This window comes from Prinia subflava, chromosome 10, assembly GCF_021018805.1.
Source record: "Prinia subflava isolate CZ2003 ecotype Zambia chromosome 10, Cam_Psub_1.2, whole genome shotgun sequence".
In the NCBI taxonomy this organism is placed as follows: Eukaryota; Metazoa; Chordata; class Aves; order Passeriformes; family Cisticolidae; genus Prinia; species Prinia subflava.
In genome coordinates this window covers 26,422,855-26,448,759 of record NC_086256.1, presented here as the reverse complement: position 1 = coordinate 26,448,759, position 25,905 = coordinate 26,422,855, and the positions used below count along the sequence as shown (strand labels likewise).

Sequence of the window (25,905 nt, the reverse complement as noted above, 5' to 3'; positions counted from 1 at the left end):
GCAGTGCTCTGGGCTGGGTGACAATGAGGGGATCAGTCACAGCCTGGACTCACTGTCCTTGGAGACCTTTTCCCAGTCTGAATGATTCTGGGATTCTATTCTACAGACAGGGAAACTGTGCACCTGCATACTGAGAAAAGGCAGAAGAGCAGCCCACTGGAAAGAAAAGAGAAGTTGCCCACTAACAAGTTGCCACTAACAAGTGTGGGCAACTTCTTGCCCAGCAAGAACCAACACAGTGTTTACATCTAACACTTGAAAAGCAGAATACAGGGAAAAGAATGAGTGAAATGTCATGGACTAACACACACAAGCAGCACTACAAATTGGAACTAGTGCCAAAAAAATTCCTTTTCTGGGCAAGGTCCTAACAAGGATTTGGACTCATGTTCAGATGGGCTTTTTCTGGCCAAACAACCCTTACAATTTTTAATGCCTGATGGCTGAGCACACCAAGAAAGGCAGAGCACACATCTCACATCTGCTGTCTGCCTCAAAGCTGAGACCTTCAGATATGAGAAACATCTATTTAAATCCTTCTTAAACCAAGGAGAAAATGTAATTCAGTTCTTCCATATCCTCCCCAGTGAGTGTTCAAAGGTGTCTCTCTCAAACATTCAGCTCCTTCTCAAACATTCAAAGAAAGAAGACTGTAATCACAAGGGGGGGTCAATGGATGGACAAAGGAGGGAGAAAAAACTAAATCTATTACCATGAAAAACTGTTTTTAATAAATCCAAATCTTGGTAGACAGTCTATTAACACGAGTTGAAAAGGTGAAGAATACAAAGAAGGAGCAAAGATCCCCAAACATAAAAAATTCATGCTGTTTGATCTGAAAGGCTCCTTTTACACGTTTTGTGCTGGAGCAAAAAATGCTTTTTAGGAATATTGTTAGCATTGTGTAACTTGCACATATGTGCTAACTCAAAATATAATGCAAGCCTTCATTGTTCTGGAAAACTAAAGGAATGCTAAGTATAGCTCAAATCCTGACAATATTTTTTTAAATACCTAATTTGTTCATTCTGTGTTCTTCTGCTTTGATAATTATTTCTTTTCATCTCTCCCTGACTCACACACTGAGGCGACCAAAGGAGAATGAACAAATAGAGGTGGGAGGGGAGTTGAGAAGTGGCATGGACTTGAAAAGCTCTGAATGCCTTCAATCATCTGGAAAATCACAAGTACCAATCTTTTAACTTCTGTAATTAAAGACTCATGACATGAGCTGAGCGGGTCTTAGGAGTTCATTGCTAGGTACAATTACATTTTAAAGGCTTTTCCTCATTTTTTGGTGCTGCTTTTGGTATCTAATACAATATTTCAACAACTCTACTTTTAATACTGAAAAACAGAACCTGACTTGCAGTTGTGAATAAGAAATTGTCAGGGAGGCACCAGAGAGGAGCCAGAGCTCTGCCATTCCTCAGCCATGCTGGTTTGAGACATTCCTACTCATCTTCCAATGGAAACGACACCTTGATTTTATGGGAGACAGAAATGACAGCAAACCATGCTGAAACTCTTCACCAAAAGCCAGGGGAAATTGCATTTTCCCCACAGTGAAGTGTGATGCACCACCAGTGCTGCATCCATCTGCCCTGCCTTGGGTGGTGCCCCAAATCTCTGAGGCCATGTCATCTAAATATTGCTAGACTGCTCTCATGACATGAAATAAAACCCAGAAAGAGCAGAAAGACGTAAAAATAGAGAAAGAGAACGAGCACGATGGTGTCCACCATGTTCAGATTTTGTCTGATGCTCATGTACAAATCTGTGGCAAGATTTTGAGTTCTTGCTTCAAATATCTCCTTTACTCTCACTTTGCTGCCTAATTTTGGCAGCTATTGTCAGCAGGTATTTTAGAAATACAATACACACTCCTCAAAAAGGATACTGCATGTCACCACTCCCTGTGCCACATCCACACCAACCCACACCCACAATGAATTGTGCTGGATAATTGGTCACATTTGAAGAATAAGAACTAAATTTTGCAAGGACTAAAAATTGCTCAGCACTCCCTACAATTAAAAGACAATAGCACGTACAATATGCTGTATTTCGACTCCAAATTTAGAAAAATCACTATCTCCAAGTCCAACACAGAAAGTCTTAAAGAAATTATATGCATCAAACACCCAAGTAGCGTTTTATATTTAAGAGAAAGAAGCGAAATACAAAATGAAAAAAAAAGCCGTTTAAATCAAGTTGAAGTGCATGAAAATAACACTGTGGGGCCAAAACACAAGGCTGTAAAGGAAGGAGCTTGCAGGTTCCTTTTTTTCAAGGAGAAAGAGCAGTAAGTCTGTCAGTGCTCAGGCCCAGGAGAGGGGAAGCAGGAGGAAGGGAATGCATTTGAAAGTAATCCATGTCAGACTGCTAATACCAACATACATCTCTTTGACATTAACAGGGACCAACAAACACAAATAATGTGCAGACAGCAGATAATCTGTTTATATTTCTACTTTCCTTTTCAGTTAAGAATACATTTTGTGAAATGAAAGGGTTTACTGAAAGCTGCAAAGTTCTGCAATTTTTCAGCAATTATTTAGCGATTGTTGTAATTAAAGAGACAAAATTAGTAGCTGATAATTTCTCCCAAAGAACAGCAATCTCTGTTAATATGAGCAAGGTTCTCCATCACTCCATTTTAAATCGTGATTCTCCTATATAGATGAGTTTAACAAAATCAATTAACCATTAATTTGTAACTCCCCAAATATAAATTTTATCAAGGCCTTAATAAATGCTCAGACCTCGTGGATTCCAAGTCCTCTGGTTTGTAATAATACAATCAAATTGGTTTGGCATGTAAATGTAGCAGAATAACATGTTCAGAGAGTCAGTTTGTACCTAATGAAATGGCTCTATAAATAAATTTCTCTTTTTTCCCCTCCAGTGTTTTCAAGCAGGGAGAATGCTTCTAAGTTCTGCAAACAAAAGAAATCCCAAATGTGTCTTTCTAAATATCTAATAGGAGAAACAAAAAATAGCACTGTTCAAAACATTGTGGGCATGGAATTAGCACTGGTAAATCCTACCAGGACAGACTTTTCCCACCTTCACACCAGAGACGGGGCAGGCAAATGGACTGAATTTTGCACAACAGTGAAAAGAAGGAGTAAGCTTATTTTAGGAGATAAATAAAACCAAGGTTAGTTTTTAAGAGAAACTCCCACGTGAGACCTTCTCCTTCCAAGATTCCTACCAATATTTCCTCTAAGCTAATAAACATACAACAAAATCTAAATCCCAAATAAAGGAATAAGAGTAAGGCAAGAGCCTGGGATGGTAATGAAGTTGCACAAAGCAAATTAATTATTTTTAGTAGCTGTACACTCTGGGAACCACACCATATATACCTGACCAGCTGAGCCTAAGCATGCAATGACTTGTACAGATAGAACTTAATTTATCTTTTATATAAAACAGAACAAATGATTGAACATAAATACCTAAGTTTGAGCAGCTACACTATGGCCCATGCTGAGTACTGGAACTGAGAAGTTCAGTGACCTACAAAATACTGGCCATGTTTAGAAAACTGAAAAAACACTTGAATTTTTTCAGAACGGGAAACTACTCAGCTCGATTGCATTCACCACTTCTTTTGGCATATACCTTCACAGTGATTCAAAATCTTCCTCACATCAAACAGTAACAAAACAAGTGAATTTGTTGTATATATGTACTGTGACAACATCATCTGCCTGGTTTGTGCAACTCCTGAAAAGCATTCACTCTGAGCATGTACAATACCCCCAACCTGGCTTGTGCTGTGTGGGATTATTTCACTGAGCAACCTCACTGAAAGCTCCTCCCTTTGTTTCCAACTCCTCAACCTCACTAATAAAAGAACTCCCACAGCAGTAAATACTACCCAGAGCCCATGTTATTTCCATTACTAACACTAATGGCAATGAGGAAACTCTGCCTCAGATCTGACTCAGACATCCTCATTTTGCCATCATTATTCTTCAAACTCTTAGGCTAAGCATTGTTTTAGTTCTTGATTTTAACACAATAGATACACTTGCTTTGCTAAGACAAAAATACTGTTTTTCCACATAATCATGGAATATTGTCCAAGCCTTTTGGCACGATGGGGAATCAGAACCATGGAGAGATGCATGTAATAAAGAAAAAGATCAGCAGCCAACTGAACACAGCAATACAAAAGTTCTTAACATAAATGGGGAATATGATAATAGCTATTAAAATCTGCACAACAGTTGTAACATTTCATTCACATTATGTATGTATATATATTTATTATGTTAGATACTAGAGGAAACTGAATAGTATAAAAATTAAAAGAAAAACTTTGACTTGTAAGGAGAAAATGGCTGACTTAAAATTAAGACAAATGAGTACCCTACATTTGCATTTAGCATACAGAACATTATACATTGTCACTGGATTTGGAACATTTTATGCTAAAACCTTTCTTAAAACAGACAGGTGTCTTTTCCACTTAATGGTGGTTAGATCTCTTGGCAGAAGTACATGCATTAAATATGACCAATGTTAACAGGAATAAAGGTTGTTTTCTTTTAGTCAGTGGCATTCAGAAGAAGTAATTTTCTCTAATTGGCTTCTGCCTACGAGCACCTACTCTGAGATGACAGAGGCAGAGAAGCATTGCTTCTACACCAGCAGGGTAGATGGTTAGTCAAGAAATGAAGATGAGACATTTGAAAGTCTACTGACACTCTTATGCTGTAAATTACAAAGCAGTTTCTGAGACAAACTGAAGTTACTTTAAATAATTACTAAAGTAAAGTCATAAAATTAAGTAAGGAAAACTGAAGTTGATAAATTTCATTTTCCTGCCTTTCCTTAAGAAAATTAACTCTGCTGCAAGAAATCTCCTTGGTTTCGGCAACCAAACAGCCTCTATTTCCCTTTGGAAACAGGATCCCAAGTGACACCTGTTCAGCAATATCTTCCCTCTATTTTATTGGCCAAGCTGAACAATCATCTCAGATAAAGCACAGCCATGGTCCACACGCACCCAGGCTCCCTGCAGCGGTGCCCAGCACAGCTCAGAGGCTCCACAGCCTCTGGACAAATGGACAAATCCATGCCAGGCGGGACATGGGAGGCAGCAGGAGAGCTCCCTCAGACCTCTGGGCTATCAGTTCCTCCCTCCCAGTAAAACATGTGAAATACAAAGTTATGTTTCGTGTCAGGGAAATGAAGAAAATCTGTGTAATCATAGTGGTGGAACACAGCCATGGGACAGTTATAAAGATGAGTTCTAATAAACAGCTGAGGAAAGCATGGAAGGAAGTTTTTGAATAAATCTTTTGCTTGCAATTATCTATTATAAGTCTCAAGCTATTCTGCAATAAGTGTCCTTTAATTATAACTTTAGAAGCTTGCTTTGTATTAAAGAATTTTAAACTGTAGTTTTAGAGTGCAAAAAGGTTTTTTTAGACAAAAGAAGGAAATAAGGAGGGGGCTCAGGCCTCACACAAGGTGGGAAAACATCCTGGACATGAAGATATGACTTCAGCTCACTGATTTATGGCTCCTGGAGAGGGAAACGGGACATCAGCATTGGAGATTGATGGACTTGAAAATAGAGATGGGACCCCACATCTGGAAGCCAGATCCCACCACCTGGAAAAACATATCCTGGAAGTACATCCTGGAGTATTGAAATATCAGAATAGATCACAATGGTCTATAGAATTATACAGGACAATCTATAGATTTATGGCTGTTAGGTATTGAATTGTGACGTTAAAAGTAGAAATGGAAACTGCTGAGAAAGCTTATGAATATGTATTTATATAGCAAATAAAATACCATCAAATCCAGCAATGGGTGTGCAGTTGGAAGGGAAAACCCCTACCACTGTACCCAGCGCTGCCTTTTTGCTCACACTTTACCATGTTAATTAATTAATTATTAAATTGCTGCTTGATATATTGGCCGTGTCAAGCGTCTTATTTTTAACAAACAGGAGCAGGATTTTGTTGTGGCCAGGATACTCAAGCAGAGCCTGTGCCTCCTCCTCTGCTTTCAGTCCCGTGTAATTCAAAGTTCTGTCAACTGTAAACAGTGGCATCAAAAACTAAGAACAGCAATGCACAGAGGAATCCTCACACACTGCTTCAGGTAAAAGCAGTCTGTGATGCACTCCACTTATTTATTATCCTTTCTCTTTACTCTCCCAAATGTTTTGTTGCTGAATCAGTTGAGCAGGCTTTACAAAACTTTGCCTTCCTCCTGAAAACATGCTCTCAGTAACTTTACCAGCGGTGATTAAATGTTAGCACTGACAGCACTCACACACCATCCTGTAATTAAAAGTGTCCATGGGTATTGTTTCTGTTTCAAATCTGTTTGTAAAAACTTCACCAACAATCTGTGACCTCTCACCTATCTTTTCAGTTCCCCTGTATTTGCAGCCAACACTCCCAAGGCTGCTTTCAGTGCCCAATTACAGAGCAATGTTATCCTCGAACTGCCTAAGACAGCTTCTCATGAAACTTGCTCTCACCAATACATCACTATTAGCCATGCATTAAAATATATTTTTAGCCTCATTTCTTATGGAAATGAATCTTTCCCACTTACTCCAGCCTTCTCTCAGTTTGTATCTCCTTCCAATATCCACAGCCAGGGGCAGCAGGAGGGGATTTTCACTGGCATATATGGGAAAGGCACTTGGCATTTTTAATTGTTGCCTGTTGAAATATTGTTAAAAAAACTGTTTATGACCAGTAGGTAAGAAAAAGAAATTACTTACTTTAAGTGTTGTGTTTTCACTAAATCCTTGCCTTTACAAATCTGTCCTGCCCAGCACTGACTGCAAAGCCAATACTTGCTATACCTCTGAATAACTAACTAGTTACTTACCAAAATGCACCCACATAGTCCTTAAAGGCTGGAACACTACATTTAGAGTGGGATTTTTTTATTTCTGGGGGTGTGGCCCCGAGGACTTGAGTAGAGGTTGCTTGAGAAGTTTAAAATCCATGACAAAAATCAGTCTTGCTTTAAATTTTGGCCAAAACCACCTTCTGCGTTGTGGTGCACACACTTCTGTTTGGTATTTGGGTAACTCTGAGCAAGCTGCTCTCACAACAAATTCTTCTATGTCATTAACTTTTCCTGTTTTTCCAAGACTGAAATAAGTTCTCATGTAGTAATGTACAGCACAATTTCTTTCACAAAGGGAACCACAATTACACCCCTGTCCATAGGGTTTGTATCTTCATTTTTTTTACTTTTGGAGTCAGCTGTGTTTTAATCATTATTCAAACAAATTAATTCTGCTCTTTCCTTGATAACTTCAGGTACTTAGCTGTTTTGGGGAAGACTGAGACCTTTGCTTCTAAACCTAGACAGAAGACAGTAAAAGGCGCATGACAATCAATAATTGGCATCAGCAGCAGCACGAGGCACCTGGGGAACATCACCAAAGCAATCACAGATATATTTATTCACAGTAATAATATCTTTTCTCAGCTTCCTAGTTTGAATAAAGCATCATGAGTTACACTACAAGCAGTGCTCTAAAGCCTTACATTTATTTACAGTCAGTAATTCATCCCCATCCACGTTCTCCATAAATGCACTATCAGTACAATTTGTCGCTCATTTAATCTTCCCATAAGCAATGCTACAACAATCCCATAAACCCCTGATTTAAGCCTCCACAGCCACATCCATGTATTAGAATTATCCTGGTATTTTACTCAGGTTTCAGAAAGCTGTATGTAGTGGTGAACCAGCATTTCCTGCACCAACAACCAAGACTCTTATTAGAATTTTACTGCCCTGACCATACAGATTGGATATTATTCACATCCTCTTACCCACCTAGAACTGCCATAAACACGAATAACTAACTAGCTGGAAGCCTGGGAAGTGTGGTTAAATTGGTATCAAATGTTGATTTTTCACTGTATTTCATTATATTTCTTATATAAAGGTACCAGAATGACACTCAGTTCAGAGAAGCATCCAGTTACCTCTGCCAGAGGCTGCAGCATCTGTCACATTTCAGACCACTGGCTGTAACAAAAGGAATCACTGAATGCTTCCCTGCTTTGCACAAAATTTACAGAGGCCCATTCTGAAGCATGCTGACTCCCCAGGACAGAGTTTTCACACCACTCTTCCGACTCTTCACATTATTTTTATGGGGAAGAACTTGCCACTAATGTCAGTGTAAGATTTTTCTTACTGGTTTTTGTTGCAAGGTGTTTCTGGGGTTGATCTGTAGAAAACGCAGCCTCATCAGAAGCAGAAGTTTTCTTCACACTTTAAGGTGGAAAATTTCCAGACTCTGGAAACCAGCCTGTCTAGTTATCGTGAGAAACACACTGCCAGCTTTCCTGAGAAAGCCTTTGCTAAGCCTTCAGTTTCACAGAATTACAGAACCAGTTAGGTTGGAAAAGACCTCCAAGATCATCGAGTACAACCCATGACCCATCCCCGCTTTGTCACCCAGCCCAGGGCACTGAGTGCCACGTTCAGTCATTCCCTGAACAGCCCCAGGGATGGGGACTGCACCACCCCCCTGGGCAGCCCCTTCCAATGACTGAGCATCGTTCCCATGAAGAAATTCCCTCTGATGTCCAACCTGAACCTTTCCTGGCTCAGCCCAAGGATGTGTCCTCTTGTTCTGCTCCCTACAAGCAGGGAAAATAATAATAGGAGTAGCAAAGCCCTTCTTCCCACACAGTCCCATAAAAGCTTGGAATTTGTGATTGTTTGGGACAATATTGAGTTCTAAAACTTTTAATATGCATTATTCATCTCAATGAAGTTACACACCTGGCCCACTAAAGACATTGGTTCATTCCTTAGACAAGGGATGCTGCTGCTGATCACCCTGGTGCAGTCTTGCCTCACACCAAGAATTCCAGGGACTGAGCAAACAAGGTGTTCCCAAACACTGTTTGGAACACTGAGGCTTTTCTAATCCTGTTTTACAGCTATTATTGCTCAAATCAAGACAGCACATACGAATGTAACAGTACTGACTTCTAAGAAAACTCTTATTTCTAACAGAATTGTTCTCTTACATAAACAGTGGAGTTAGAAAAAAACAGAGTGAAAAAGAGATCTTTTCTGCTTCTTGACATTAAGAAGTTTAAAAGAAATCTCTACTGGATGATGGAAAGAGATAGAAGAAAATTTGCTGTCTGTTCTAACAGGGCAGAATTGTGATTTATTCCCACCCACTTGTTACTCGTCTTTTATTTCTCATACCAATCTCGTATCTAATACATGAAGAGCAGTGTAAGTCACCCACCCCATCACCCATCCTGGACACTGGACAAGTGGGACTGCTGAGTTTAGGAGCACATCCAGCTTCAAAAGTGAGTAAATAATGGGAAAAATAATGGAAACAAGCCCAGCAAAACCAAGCTCTCCATGAGGGTGCAATGGGTGCTACCACTGCACAAGCAATGGCAAACACAGGCTCCAGCACTTGTTTAATTTAATTTCCCTCTATATTGTTCATTCACGTTTTGGATCCAGTTAAAAATCTCTCTTTTGGAGAACTCTGACTCTTGCAAATAGTTTTTGTTGATCAAAGTCCTTCTTGGTTTAATAACTGCTTTTGCAGTGGTTTCACATTCACCTCTGTTTCTGTTTGCCAAATTTAGTGTACTGGTTTCAGTATTTACTCTCTTTTTTCCCTCTGGGAGATAGGATCAGGAGAAGCAAAGCAGGCCCAAATCTTAAAAGGTGTAAAGATAAATTTATTAACACACACACTAAAAGAAAAGAATGAGAATATCAAAATGAAACCTTCAAAACACTCCTCTCCCCAAGTGTTCACTTTCCCCCAAACAGCATAAAGAGACAAAACCAGTGATTTTCACTCAGTTTCCCCATTTTAAAATCTTTCATCAGTTTTGTAGGAAAGGAGTCTCTCTTAGAGTCCCATGGAGACATCACCACAAGAGAAACAGTCCTCTGGTGGCTCCCATATCACAATCTGCAGCCATCTGAAAGAAACCTCTGCAAACTGAAATCTGCCTTAATTATTATATGTTAACCAATAACACTTTATATTACTTGTTCATGCCATGGAGACTTGCAGTTCAAATTTAAACTAAAATTGGAAAATGTGCTATTTGACACCTTGTTTTTAGGAGGAACCACCTAAACACAATTTTGAAAAGAATTCAAACTTCCATTTGTTTCAGTCCCCTCTTACAACAGCTCTTCCTCCCTTCCACTCATTCTGCTTTCACCCAAATGCTCTCAAGACAACATGGACAAATTTTCTAACACTGCTTGCTAGAAAAGCCTGAAAAAACTTGGCTGCAACTACACGGGAAAGGGAGAATCAGAAAAAGAGAAGAATGGTAAAATAAAGAGAATTAAAAATATATCTGTAAATGAAAGGAAAAAAAAAAAAGAGGACTGAAAACAACCCATTACATTTAATTGATAACAGTATTCCTGTCAGCAGTGTAACCATCAGCTCCAGGGAGACAACATAACCATCAGAAAGTGGATTTAGGTTAAATAACTGTAATCCCTCTCTTGGCTAAAAAAGGATACTCATGTAATACATGAGCTAGAAGAAAATAATCAAATTTCAGATCCCAGTAAGTTTACAGACTATCTGTGAAGATTATTTACTTGTTTTAGTAAGAAATCCACAGTTGTTGAGTTACTTGGATGAGATTTTGAGTTTCTCAGCAATCCTGAAAAATCAAGCCAGGTCTATTTAGGAGCTTCAAGTGAGTGTTTGGGGATTTTACCTTAAATCTCCCCAGGTATCCAAGTGCTGTTCTATCTCTGCTACACCTCAAAAAAGATCACAATATCCGAAGTTCTAAGAGCCATGAGATACAATTTTTGTCTCCAAAAATCCTAGCTATGCTTGATTATTTATTGCCACTGCAAAAGCCATTTGAGGATGACCTTTAAATTTCAAGATCTTTCCCTGGGGATATCTACCTTATAATATTGAGGTTTGGAAGAGGAGAAGTGAGGTTACTGATGTGCCAGGAATAGGTAACCTCTGACAGGCAAACAAGGACCAGCAATAAGTGAAAAATTGCTCAGAACCCATCTGGATCAGCTGTTGGTCATACCTTAATAAATGGGGAGCAGGAGGGGAAGGTGGATTTATCTTAGATATATTACAGGATAGAGAATTTATTCCTGAAGCATGAAAAAATATTTGGTGAAGTTCAAACAGTATAATGAGAATATAAGCTTAGAGACTGAGAAGGTGCCAGAACAGATCAAATTTGGATCATCAGGTATTTTCTTCAAGATAAAAATAATGATGCACAACCAGGTTAAAAAGTGGCTGTTTGAGACCACCAAAAAACCCATCCTTTTTTCTTAAGTAATTTTTAGTAATAAAATATAGGAATTAAAAAAACAACAAGCTTTTCTACGTAATCTTCCCCTTCACAGGTCTAAATAAATTATTTTCATAGGAAAAAAATATAGAAATCAAACCTAGTAAAGGTGAATATAACTAAGCTGCTTCTCTTTTATGCTCTGTCCTGCTGAGAGAAATAAATTAGCTAATCAGAAGTGTAAAATACAATTGCTCCAGAAGCCAATATTTGATAACAATACAAAGAACCAAAAAAGGCGGAGGTTTCAGGCAAAATATTCTGATTGCACTTCAAACTTACACCTTTCCACAGCCTCCCACTGTGACTGCAGGGAATGAATGCGTGGCAGCATCACTCTCAGAAAAAGCCCTTTGTCATTGCAGGGGTCAGTGGTGGTGGAAGGACTCTCTGGTTGTGCTCTGCTCTGTTTGCTCCAAGGTTTCGGGAACGCCGACTGGATGAGTTCCAGTCCCAAGCTGGAGCTCAGTGCACGCTCCCAGATGGGATCTCTGCGTGTGACAGGCTGAGGAGGAAGGACATTCTCCTTCTCCCCAGCTCAGGATGCATTTACGCCTTTTCCTAGGCACGGATTTACCTCCCCTGAGTTGCCTAACTAATAATGAAATGAGTGTGAACTGAACACTGCACATTTTTACAGCCTTTCACTGTGTGTTTCAGCCGTATTTCTTGTTCTAAAAACAAGAGATCAAGCCAAAACCAAAAAGAAGGATAGTGCTCTTTCTATCAGTGTTGAAAGCAAGTTTTCAATCATGCTGGTTTATCAAAACTACTCTGTTAGGAGATGAAAACACCTTCAATGTCAGTGACATTTTTCTAAATGTTACAATTAAAATAATTATAAATATTATGAACATGCATTTTTATTAGGGTTCAGAGCAAAGATTTTACTACCAATCTTCTGAACTAGGCCTAAAAAAATTGAAGGTACCAAACCAGGATACAGTTCCACAGCTCAAAGTATTGAATTTCCATTCTAAACTTAACTGAATTCATCAAACTCCAAGAAGAATGGAATCTAAATATAACACAATGTATGCTAATATTGCCCTAATTTTGAAAGGAAACTATTAATAAGAAAGCAGGTCAACTCTAACACTGCCAGAGATGCTGCTGCAAAGAACTAAAGAAGTGAAAAGACTGAATCAAGGTAAATGTTTCTGCCCAGCTCTAACAGCAAGAGCACAACCTGAACTTGATTTAAACACATGAGGTTATCTTGTTGTGGACAATTCAGGTGGAGGAATAATAAATTGAAGTGTGGCTAAGAACCTTCTGTCATGTACAAAGTTCTCCCAGGATGGAAAAAGGCTTCTTGCAGCAGCAGCCAAGGAAGCAAATACTTAACAAAAGTTCTACACACCATAAAACAGTTACAGAACACTTTTCTGGTTTTAAGATTACAGTCCCATATAAATAGAAAAGGTTTTTCAGTAAAAGTCCCCCACACACTCCCTATAGCAGTTGAGATTCCAGCTCTAATTGTGCCTTGTCAAAGAGTCCAGCACACAAACTGGACAGTGACAGATGACAGCAACAAAAGTAAGACTGAACCTTTCATCTAGGCATGGAATGGTTTAATCCCTTTCTATTCATATGGTCATACTTCACTTCAAGGAAAAATGGCAATATCCTGTTAAATTAAAAAAAAAATCAAAGCAATGCAAGTAGGGGGAAAGGGAAGACTCAACAAAGAAACTAAAATAAAATTTAGCCAAACTCTTTGGAGACACAAAATAGAGAGAAAGTTTTTAAAAGTATAACCCAACGGTATTATTTGAGCTGTTCTGTGTTTACCACAACCATCTATATTTAAAGGGGTTTTTTTACTAATACTATTCGTATTAATACTATATGAAATACTAATACTATTAGTATTAATACTATATGAAATACTATGAAATACTATAGCATAATATTCCTAGAAGTAGTGTTTTTACGTGCACCAAAAAATAAAGCTGTTTTCAAATGCTGCCTGTCAATTCGCTTATGGCAAAAATAGAGAGAAAATATGAAGTGCAATGTAGCAAACCAGAGCTAAGTGCTCTCTCCCGTTCCTCTTTCACAGTCCATGGTTTTCTAGCAGTACTTTGTAACAGAGATGAGAAATGGGATGTTTGGTACACATGTTAAGGTATTGTCTCCAGCCAAGCACACAAACACAGAGGAGCTTTTGTTTCACCAGCAATGCTCCTGCTCCACTCCAGGCCACTGGGAAGGAGACCCAGGGATATCCATGGGGGCAGCTGCAGGAGAATCAGGAGTTTGGGCCTTGTCACATCACTGCCAGGCTGAATATGCAAAACTGAGACAAACTTCCCTAAAGTTTCAAGTTCCCCTGAGGGAATGGGAATTTTCTTGCATCAGGAATGAAGGGTGAATATAACTTAGTTATATTCACCTGTACTACGATTGATTTCTATAAAATGTACATAACTAACAACACTAGAATACAATCATATTTCAAAGCTGCAGAAATGCTTTTGGATAAAAATATTGCCACATTTTAAAGATTTCTAGAATGTAAGTGTTGTTAGGAGACATATTAGAAATGCCTGCCACTGCCCACACCTTCCCTTTTCAGTATTTTAAACTGGCAGTGACAACAATATTTGCAGCACAGTAACAGAAAAAAACCCTACAATATAATCCAAATACCACCTGAAATTTCAAAATTTACTGTACAAGCACTTTTCTTCTGAAATATTAATTACTCTATAAGAAAAAAATGAAAATATTCATGGTCTTGCTGGCTTCTGTAAGCATGATGAGAAACTGTAGTCTATGAAAATGAGAAAGACAAACTCAGTCATCAAAATAACTTCAACACTGACATCCAAAACTGCAATTTTGCCTGACATTTTCCCATCTTTTCCTCAACATGAAGAAAAGCAAAATGATTCAAGCTAGCCTGAATGTGCAGGAGTACATAGAGCTGCAAAACAGGAAAACAAATTGGAGCACAGAGAATCCACTTCATGATTTAGGCACTCAAATCTACCAAAGGATGGACCAAGAATGCACCTTTAAAAAACCCCCACATTTTATTCACAGAATGTAACTATCAATACCGGCTTTAAAGGCAAATGAGAAAATGTTATTAGGGGCAAATTGATGGTAACTGATCCAATTTTAAATGAAACAGTAGGATGGACCAGCCTTCCTCTCTAAAAAGCTAACAAAGATATATAGTTTTGGAGATTTGCTGACAGGGAGAGCTGTTTCCAATTCTATAAATACATCAGTGACAGTTCTTTCCAGATCTAGTTTGAGTTCTGTTGGTTTTATCTCTTGACAGATAACACATAATTTCAGAAAACAGGTAACATTCTACTGATTAGGAGTGAAACAACGCTGTTGGACTGGATCCTCATCACAGCTCGTTAGGGTGCCTGCCTTGACTTTGCTGGTGCTTCACTATTAACTCTGGGACTGCAGAAATACTTCAGAAAGCAGCAGTCAGTTGTGGGGAACTGCAAACTGTGTGTCCTCAGCCACAACAGGCTGTCAGGGCAAAGAGATTTTATCAAGGATTTTTTTAATTCCCTCTTGAATACAGCATGGCAGTCCCTGCCCTTTCTTTTATCCTGCAGGTTTGATACAAGTTTTCCAATGGCAGGATGAAGGGCAGGACTTGCTGGGCTTCTGCTGAACCTGCTGCAGTTTGGTTGGGCTACTCACCCTCGTGGAGAGTCAGGAACCCTGCTTTTGCTGCATCCCTTTGGCTTCTAAAAAATCCTGGTGTTTACATGGGGTTAAAAAGCCCTTTCTGCTAAGACTGACTATAAAATAGCTTGGCTCTAACCTACTATCTTTATTTTTTTTTTAAGTAAAAGTATATCCCTGAATACTTGATCTCAAAACTAGCAATACAGTCCCCTTCACAAGTGCTTTGTTGGTGCTTTCCCAGAAGGAATTTTGCTTCCCTAGCAAGAAAATTCGAGAAAGTTGATGATAGTGCCACTTGCCTCACTGCCACCTTACACACACACACAAAGACACACTCCTCCCTAAATTCTCTGGAATTTTTAACCCATTTCAGCTTTTACCACCCAGAGAGTCTTTGGCCACTGCATCCCATGATTCACTACACACACAGTTTGAGTTCATAGTGCTACCCATTTTTTTTGATTGGTTGTTTTTTGTTTTTTCCCTGGAACAGAAACAGTGTGGAATTACATCCAGTTCTCCCCGAGGACAAGCCCAACCTCACAGATTTCTCAAACTCCCCTTAATCCTCTTTTTTAAGTTGGACAATCCTAGAGACTTTAACTCTCCCCTAGAGAAAAGGAGTTCCTTTGCCATTCCTCAGAATCCCTTCCTGCTGTGCTACCATGGACTAGTTACAGATGGACTTAAGGTCTAGGCACATCATGGTGATGGTAGAGACAATTTCTAGTAATTTTATTTTTATAATTACTAATATCTCAACACTTTTTGGTAAGCCATGGCTACTTATATTACCATCTCTACAAGGTGATGTACAGAAACCCCAAATTCCCTGACAAAAACCAGATTCAAATCATTTTATTATTGTATGAAAAGCAAGACCTGCTTTTCTTCAGAATTAATATTTACATTTCCATCTCCTGACTTTCATCTGCCCCTGGAAATGCAAATCTTTCCCAAAACAAATTGTCAGCAGCTATTCCTCACATACAACCCATTTCAAATGTCTTTACACCAATGTAAAGAATTTTTATCTCGGTATAATTTATTTTTAAACAAAATCAATACCATTATTGCAAGAGCACTTAGTTATGATTTTTATTTTCAAATTACAGGCATTACTAATGCAACGAATTTCATAAAATAAGATGATTACTGAAATCCAATTGTATCAATGACCAACCACCACAGACATACTTTTCCCAAAAAAGGGGGGGAAGTGCACAGAACTTCCAGCAGCAATAAAGCAATAACTCTCCTGTTCCACCACCAGAACCAGAGGAAATACAACAGACAGATCAATTATCTCCATAAACACCATCCAAAATACTTATTCACCACCAAAATAGAGTTTCTTTAGTTAGCAACATTTACAAAAAAACCCAGAGGCAAATGTTTCAGCCCAACAGGGGATCTTAGAGAACTTGTCTGTCCCTGATGCTCTTGCCAAGAGACCTGAAATCTGGTGAACAAGGTACAGCAATACTTCTCTCAGACACAATGAAATGCAGCCTGAGTACATTCCAGACTGGATGAAGTTCCCTTCAAGGACACGACCATTCCAATACTCCATAAAAGTTTTTACATGAGCCAAGTGAAGAACACAGCTACAAACCAGCAAAACTGGATTGAAAACTCAGATTTAAAATTGAACTTCAAAAACGCACAAGCCAGAGATCAAGTACAGCACAGACAGAAAATGAAAAAAACAAATTGGCTAGGAGCTCCCAAAGTAAGAGATTACAGAAAATATCTAAGTCCTGAGTTGAGAAATCAAAAATCTTGAACATAATTTCATTATGACAGCACGCAGTTCTGCTTACATGTGTTAGATTTCTTTCTTTTCTGTAAGGCCAACAGATTTCTTTCTTTTCTTCATAAGCCAACGTGAGATGATTGCCTGGACACCATCAAATATCCAGTATTACAGAGAAAGGAGTTTAGGATAAACATCTTGCATTTACAGCCTGTGTTTGCTATCTTGGCTTTGGTAATTTCAGCACACGCTTAGAACTTATCCAACTTGAGCCACTAAGTGGTCCCCAAAGCCCCTGAAATGCAAAAAATGCTTCCACAGAAGCCTTGCCATTATATGGCTACTTACAATCCTTATGTACATACAGTTGCACTGAAACTCCCTATAAAAACTGCAGTGCCTGAAAATCTACCTGATTATAATAAAATTCTCAGATGAAGATGAGAATTTTGATGTGTTGAGGGCACAGATGCAAACCAGACTACTCTGCTCTTGACCTAATAACAATTCATTACTCACAGCACACAGATCTCTCATTTTTTAATTACAATGAATTTCCTTACCATTCAAAACCCTGATAACCACAGCTGGAAAAGTCTTGCTGAGGCAGTTTAAGGCATTGTTGCCTTCAGCTCTCTCACCTCATCTGCAGAGGATTCACTCCATGAGTAAGAGTTTCAGCAGAGGACAGGCACATGCTTCAGCCCCATACCCCAGTACCCAAAAATGGATTTGTGCAGAGCTGCCAACGACCCCAAACAACTGAGATATGAGGAGGTTCAGCCAGTGCCTTTCCTAAGGCAGAACAAATCTATTCTATCACAGAAAACATCTTTTGTCCATTTACAATTCTAAATTTAGCTGCTCCACAGGAAGGACTTCTCCATAATACCTGCACAAGCACAAACAACACTGGAGTGATGATACAAGGACAGGAAACCCCTCACCTGGGACAGGTATTTGAAGACATTCCTGCCTAAAGTGTATGAAATTTGAAGTAGTTGTTTTCACAAGTAACTTGGGACCCTCTGTTATACCTGCCCGAACCACAATCCTGAACCTCACTTAAACATCTCATAACATGGACTTTTTCCATGATGAGAAGAATTTGTTTTTGTTGAAATAATATAGAAGGGGAAAAAAGACACTTTATTTAAAGGAAACAAAGAACAATGCTGTCAAGTTGCAGGAGTGCCCTCAGATGATGACACTGACATCTCTGAGTTTCCCTTTCTCAAAACCTTGTCTCTTCTTCTAACACTGCCAGCTGGAAATTTTAAATTGTGAGCTTTGACACAGGGATGAACATTGCACAGGAAAAAAGAAACTCTTTTCCCAGGTCATCACTGCACTTAGGAAAGTTTCATTTTGCTCCCAGCCACCTTTTCTTTGTCCAGACGGAGTCTCAGGGTGGTTAAAATGAAACCCTGCAGCCCTGCTGTCAGTCTGCTCCAGAGGGTTAAGTCTGGCAGCAGATAGGTTAAGGCTGGGAAAAAGTCCCAAAGATTCTACTGCCTGAAATGACTTTTCCTAGCCATTCCTCAGTGCTGCTGAAAGCACCTTATATTCAGCCTACCTTTCACAGCACAAATAAAGAGCCTAAAGAAATGATGTATGTAAAAGTGAGGGGTTTACAGTATTTTCTCAGGGCTGTGTTGGGTCATTAACAGCTTCTTCTCCATTCACATCCCACTCCTTCAGCACTCACAGCTCAGGGGATTGTCCTAATATCAGATGGGGAAGGGAATTATTTCTTTACAGAATGACTAAAAAAAATCCGTGTGTAGGAAGCTCCTCCTAAATACCCTTCTACATTGCTTTCATCCCATCGACAATAATGCACAGGCTTTGGTTTAAAATGTTGAGATCTATGTATAAATTCAGTACATACTTACACAAAAAAGAAAGAATACTTAAAAAAGAAAGACTCTGTATATTTATGTGTTTAGCTGCAACCATAGTATGGAAAGATAAAACAGCTCCACATTGAAATGAAGTGGTTATTGAAATAACTCATCATTAAATCTCAATTTCTAATATCAACTGCTAAGTTTGTTTACCCATAAAAGGATATTTTACTGCTTTTGCTGAAGGTAAAAACTAAGTGTACTCGAGCACATTGCAGTGTCAAACACTAATGAATGAAAATTAATCATAAACCCAATAAAACCACTATTTTTAAAAGGTCTTACTAAACCACCTGTGAAAGGCAGCTAAATAAAAATTTTTTTCCCAACTTTTCAACAGAGGAAGCACAAAGACTGCACAAAAATAAAACTTGCACAGTACCTCATGCTTTACTGAGTACAATTACAAAATGGATTCTGAAGCAGAAATCAGGAAAAAAATATCTTCCTATGAGACAGTAAGTAAACCTTAAAAGACAGCAATGTGTTTTTCATCACTACAGTTCCCCTTCCTGGTAAAGAACACTATTTTAAGAGGAAATTTACTTAGCCAGAAAATAAGGAAGAACACAGAATTTGGTGAAGAAACAAATACTTTCCTGGCAGTTCTTTTGCTGCCATTACACCTTTTTTTGGACTTTTTGTTAGGCTACAGACATGAGGTTCCAAAAATGGTAAGGCAATCGACCTTGACATTGCCCCTGGTGTGCTGCAAGCATAAGTATCCCAGAGAAATGTAACAGCACAACATAATCTACCTGAATAAGGAGGCTTATATATATATATATATGTATATATTTTGTTTTGCTTATTTATCAGGTTTATAGCTTCATGTTTTAGTTTAGTATTTTACATCAGTTTCCTTTTTTATTGCCTGTATTATTGACAATGATTTTTTCGCATCAACTTCTTTAGTCAGTGTCTGATCTCCTATTTACCAGGTAAATCCTAAAGATCTTCAGGCACATGAGAGTGGGAGCTAGCTTTACAAGTACCATTGTTTCATCAGGTTTTCATACAAAAACATGCGACTTTATATAATAACAGAATGAAAATCAAAAGTGACATATTGGGTGACTGGAATTTCTGTGGCTTGCTTAATCCATTTAAATGCCCAGCCTTCTAATTCTGGAAGAGAATTTAGCACCAGCTGGAATCCTCAGACAGCATTAGTAAACAGTAACAAAACGTCCCTCAAATAATAATTTTACATCATGAGTTTAGAAAACACTTTCATAAAATGAAACACACATAGTAAATTTAAAGATTCATGTGACTGACCAGGTCAAATCCTGTCACCTGGGAAATAGAAAGAAGAAAAGCAATACTTCAATCTGCTGAGGATGTTTGATTTGACAGATTCCAGGAGATTTATAGAGAATAGGGTGAAATGTGACTTTTCAGCAGCTGAAATTCAGAGTCCAGGTAGGCAAATTAGTGTTCCTGCACCAACAACATGAAGTCAGCATTCAACAAACCAAAAAACTTTAAAAAGGGGCAGAAGAGCCTTGGAACCTACAAGCTGGATCCAGGGTAATGGATTTCTCTTATACTCTCTCCCTCCAAGGACAGCCTGAGGAAAAAGGAAATCTCTAATTCCACCCAACAAAACCATACACTGAACAGGATGGCAAAGAGGAAATATTGCTGACTGTGCCCCTCAGGGTGAGCAAACTGTGGTGCAGCCCCGAGGCCAAGCCCCACCTGTGACCCACGGTTTCCAGCCAATAAAGCTGGAAGGTGCTGGACATCAGCTGCACTTGCTGAGGTCACACAAACAGGGTTTTACTAAGGCACAGCTCAGCTGAGTGAGCTTGCTGGGGTGTTTGACACATCTGGAGTTACAGTACCACAGCCACAACAAACACCTCTGCTGCCCACGGCCTGCCTTCAGGAAATGCCAGGTCGACTTCAAGCACTTTCTAGAACTTTTCTTGAATTCCAGAAGGTCCCACACAAACCTGTCACCAGAAATGCCAATGCAAATCAGAAGCTCTAAGTGGCCAGTTCTGGAGCACAGGTATAAAATGACTTTATGGTAAGAAACCAGCCCTGTGAATTGTGAGAAATAAAATATTTCATTGCTCCTTGTCTAAGTCTTGCTTGCTGAGGCCCTACTAAGCAGGAAGAAAAATGACAAAAGAATGACAAAACTAAATGAATCCAAGTCATGTTTGTAGGAAGAGCTGGGGTTACACAACAATACAGAGCAGCAGTGAGCCAAAAGTGCCTCCCCAAATAAACATGAACCTGCCAAAAGAAGGCAGCAAATGCACTCCTGTAGACATGGAGCATTACGAGATCCATGCAAAGGACACCACTCATTTTCCCCTAATATCTGTGAGGGCTGAGTGTCAGCAACAGCTCAGCTCGGCTCAAGGAATGTTTCAAGTCATGTTTGAATCAACTTTGAGGACGTCCAATGCCAGAAACCAGAATTCCAACATTATACACATCAAGTAAGCAGCTTTGAAATTGGGATTTGAAATTGTTCACTCAAATTCTAACCCAAAAGGACTTTCCCGGAGAACAGAGTGTAACATCAGGGAACTAACGCCAAGGCTGAGTTTGATTGACATAATACTGCTTTATTCCATTGTTTCAACTTTCTTACATGTTTAAAAAAATGTACAGGGGTTCAGAACCACCTCAACAGAACAAAGAGTCAAACCACAAGTGTGCACACGTGGTCAACTTTCATTACAAAAAGTAATAGGCACAATCTTTACATACCCATTTTGGTGAAAGAAGGAATAATAGTGCAGTGTTAAAAGGCACCAATAATCAATGATTGGGCCTTTTTTAAAAGCCAATAACCATCTAAGAAAATTACATTTGGTTCAAAGTTATAATTTAAATATTGTATTGATTGGCATGCATCTGAACCCCTGGCAATTTATTACACAGACGTAATGTGTGCCCTTGCAAAATCAAAAATACTCATCGCTGGACCTGAAAGTCAGTTCAGTACAAAAGGACACACCAAAGCTCTTGGCCTGTATTTAACACTAAACTGTCTTGTTCTCCTCCTCTGAGAATACTTCTCTAACAAAGAGCTGCACAGAAGTACTTCTCTTAAAGCAACTGTAAATTTTTTGATCCTGTAGCATTGCCCTACTCCACGTGCTATGAAAACATTAGGCACAGACCACAATTTAGTTTTCTCTTTAAAAAAATACAGTATGTGCAAGTGAGGTTCACACAAGAGATTGACAGCTACAACAGTAAGCTCTTTAGATTTCCCAAAGAAAAGGGTCAGTTTTGATTTTCTAAGCAGTGCTGCACACTGCTGTGTGCCATTCCCCTGTCTGTGTTGGGAGCATCTGTGGAACCAGCAAGGAAAAGTTTCAGTACACCCTGAAGGACACCACATCCACACCCTGTGCTGACTGAATGGGGCCAGCAGAGAGAATGACTGGAGGGATTGTGGTACATGGGCAGCGCCAGCCAGCCAGGGAGGGCTATTGCTTCCTGCAGAAAGAATGGTTTGGAACTCAGGTCACCCCACAGGTGCCCTCAAACTCACCCACCTGCACACAATGGAATAGAGGGATGCACAGCATGGAAAAAGGGGGAAATGAGAGCGAGAGCTCCTGTGTAAGTTGTACCAAAAGGTGCCCGTTTATCCCAAAGCGTCATCACCGGGGTGTGGTTTATGCACTGCAGATTTCTTGTACAACTGAAGATTGTACAAGATGTGAGCAAAGATAGAGCTGATTATTACCTGCAGTATCTACTACAGTCCTCAAGTATATAATTTACGGATAGATGCATACTGTTGGTGTTGATTGCTTCCTCTTAAATGTATTAAAATTCTGAAGGCTACAGTACATTCTGACACAAAGACAACTTGTCTACGAGGGGAAAATATAAGATAGTAACTAACTAATTTGTTTTACGAGGAACCTCCTCTGATGTGCTAGTTACTTCATGCCCTTTGGAAGATTTTTATTTCTGACTTTCTTCATCATCTCTGTTGAATTGTTCTCCCAACAATTTCACAGGAGTTCAGTGACCCTTCTTACCGCCTTTGCCTTTTCCAGGATCCCTTTTAAATTCACTCTAACACCACCACAAGCTGTTCAAGTAAACATTTCTCTCTGGCAACTTTCCAGATACCACAAATACTATCAGAACTCAGCATTTGATTACATGCACCGGTTTTCTTTAAATGGAGCAGGAATTAGCCCGTTTCCTTGGTTTAGGGTCCCGTACATCCCTGTCTTTTGAACACACACAAGATGAACACAATGTCTCTGACAGTCTCCGCAGTCCCAGCCTGAAAACGCTGTTGGAGAGGCTATAGATCACACAGTTGCAGAAACTATTGCTTATAGCAAGCCACGTGGTTAGGAAGGAGAGCGCTGGGTTTTCCAACACCCTGGAGCTTTCCAGCAGAAAGTATATGATGTAAGGGAGCCAGAGCACGTAGAACACGCTGGTTATCCGGAACAGGACCGTGGCATAGCGGCGGTCGGGGCTGTGCCCAGCGTCCCCAGCAGCCTCCCCCTCGTTAGGAAATCGAGCTCTGCGGTCACTGATCTCTTTGGTGTGCTGCCGGCAGATTTTAAAGATGTGAAAGTAGGTGAAACAAATGACAAAGGCAGCAGGAGCGTACAGTAAGCACACGATAAAGCCAGTAAAGTAGGCATTAGTTAGCCAGGAGGTAGCACACCATTCAAAAATATCTCCATGGTAACCAGGTTTCCCCCAACCAAAAAAAGAAGGCAAGAAGATCAGGCAAGAGTATATCCAGATGAGACTGATGCAGATTCTCAAGCGACAAGGTGTGACCAGTTGGTTATAGGAGAGAGGCTTTGTTATAGCGAGATAGCGATCCACACTGATGCAAGCCAGACACGCCATGGAGACGCTTTTGAGCACAGAGATGATGTATCCAAAAACTTGACAAGTCAAGGACTCGTGGACACCTGTTGAGTAGTGGAGCAGTGACAAAGTAGGAACCAAGCAGCTGACTCCAACAAAAAGATCAGCATAGGCCATGGTCTGAATAAAATAGCTGGTGGTGTAATGATGCAGGAGCGGAGCACAGTGGAACACAAATATCACAGTTAAGTTACCCGCAATAATTAAGAATGTTAGCAAGACAATAATGACTGTCTCAAGGATACAGATGTCAACTGCATTGTAGTGACCAAATCCAAGAGGGCAGGAGAGGTGCTCAGATATGTTCATAACACTCCTGCTCATATTGAGAGTCCTCCATTCAATCCATCGTGACTGGTTCATGTTTTTGCTTAGGGACCAGTGCAATCTGAGCCTTAGTGAGCAGGTGACCTGCTGAAGAGCAGCTAAACTCTGCTTCAGCGCCTCACGGTCTCTCTCTGCAGACACTGCCAGTGCTTACATGGGAGAGGATTAGAGTCCCATAGCTGTTGATGCCTCCTCAGCATCAGTGCATCACCTCTGGCACACCTTGGCTTTAAGGAAAGAACGAAAGAAAGAAAGAGAAAGAAAGAAAGAAAAGAAAAACAAAAGCCAGAAAGAGAAAGGCCACTGATCAGCTCCTCCAGTGCTCTTGACCCATCTTTAGCAAACACAAGGCACTTCTAAAACAGAAATAAAAACTGACAAAAGAGACACATTCATTTCCCAGGGAAGGAGGGGAGGGAACCTCTGACTTATTTTCCTGAGAAAGTCGTTTACTTTGGTATATACTGGGGAGAGGAAGGGAAGGAGGAACCTCGGTACAGCTCAGGTTTCCTGGACCAGCAGTTACCGGAGATAATCTTTATGTCTTAGTTTAAATGACAGACTGACTGGAGATTAAAGGAAAAAGTTCATCCTCTAATGCTGTCTTTTCTTGTTCGAGTCAGAAGATGGTATTCCATCTTATCCATGCTATCCATTGGAAAGGTAAGGAAAACATTTTTGTCAAGGTTAATTCCAATAGACTCACCACTATTCGGGTATGAATAATGAATTTTATTTAGGGGGAGACAGGTGGGGGATGAGGCAGATTTGTCCTCTGGCTCCCAAGAAGAAAACATACATCTCACATACAATGAGGAAGATTGTGTCTACTCATTTAAAAATGAGAATAATTTAAAAATATTTTGGAGACTCATGTCAATATTTACAGTTCCTTTAAACACTTATAGTCCATTACAATTACGAATGCCAGAATCATAATTCAGTGTCCCCATAGACAAAATAAATCCTCTTGAATTTAATTTCAGCAATGGCAATTTAAAAGAATCATCTTTAGAAACTGCCATATCTCCTACAGTGGATCAGTACCTAGAAGTTCATAGGTATATCCATGATATTGCTCACCTCTGTAGCAACAACTGAATCATTTCACAAACCCCCACACAACGAGCTCAGAAACTTCCATCTGCATTCTGCTGGGAAGCTAATGAAATGCTGATTTGACCAGAAAAGCTGCCATTGTTTACTACTCCATTATTCTGTTGCTCAGCTTCATCTTCTCAGGGGTTTAAGGTTTTTATATTTATTAGGTGATCTGCATAATAAATAGTTGCTTTAAAAAACTGTTCTTCTATTTGCAGGACATTACCTTGTTCATTTTATTCACAGCTATGGAGAGAGAAAACACTGAAAGAAAGCATCTTCTGTGTTCAGTTTTAAGTAAACGCTTGATTGGTTCAGGAATCATTAGGCAGGTAATTAATCGTATACAATCTTGTTTTTTGAAAGGCCCCTAAAACGTTAAAACCATCATTAATCCGAGAGTTCCTGAGACTAGAAGACTAGCAGTGAAAATTAATGAATCCACATAAAATGATCTCCAAGGTCATTCAGCTGGCATTTGCTTTAAGTCTCTTTAAAAGTACCAGGATCTCTCTGATGTTTCTGATAGTCCTTGCCGTGTCTTCAGGAGGAATTTCAGACACTAGGAAAGCCAAACGTTCAATTCTGTCGCAGCACTTTGAGAGAACGCATTCTTTTTGGAGTTAATTTCCTGTCGTGCATCGCCACGCTGTACAGAAAGTCCTTTCAGATTTTATAACGTCCCCGAATATTTCCGCCTATTTGCTCCCTTTGTCTATAAGCAACAGAGCACGTATAAAATCACTCCTCTCTCCAATTCCCTGCTAAAGCAATAGAGAAGCTTTCTCACCTACACGCATCCTCCCCAGCCGCTCTGTCCAGCACTTGACAGGGAGTCAGTCCTGTTACCGCGGTGCGGCGGAGCGGCTGCCGCTGCCTCCCTGCTCCCCCG

General features: G+C 39.6%; 2 protein-coding genes across 5 annotated transcripts in view; both read right to left on the bottom strand.

Moving 5' to 3' along the window:
* Positions 1 to 25,905, bottom strand: part of RABGAP1L (RAB GTPase activating protein 1 like) — a 225,142-nt gene that overhangs the window by 123,470 nt on the left and 75,767 nt on the right. The gene's annotated exons all lie outside the window — the stretch shown is intronic.
* GPR52 (G protein-coupled receptor 52) lies at positions 22,866 to 24,111 on the bottom strand. The gene has a single exon (XM_063406789.1). The coding sequence runs from the start codon at positions 23,946 to 23,948 to the stop codon at positions 22,866 to 22,868; it is 1,083 nt and encodes a 360-aa protein (XP_063262859.1). The 5' UTR covers positions 23,949 to 24,111.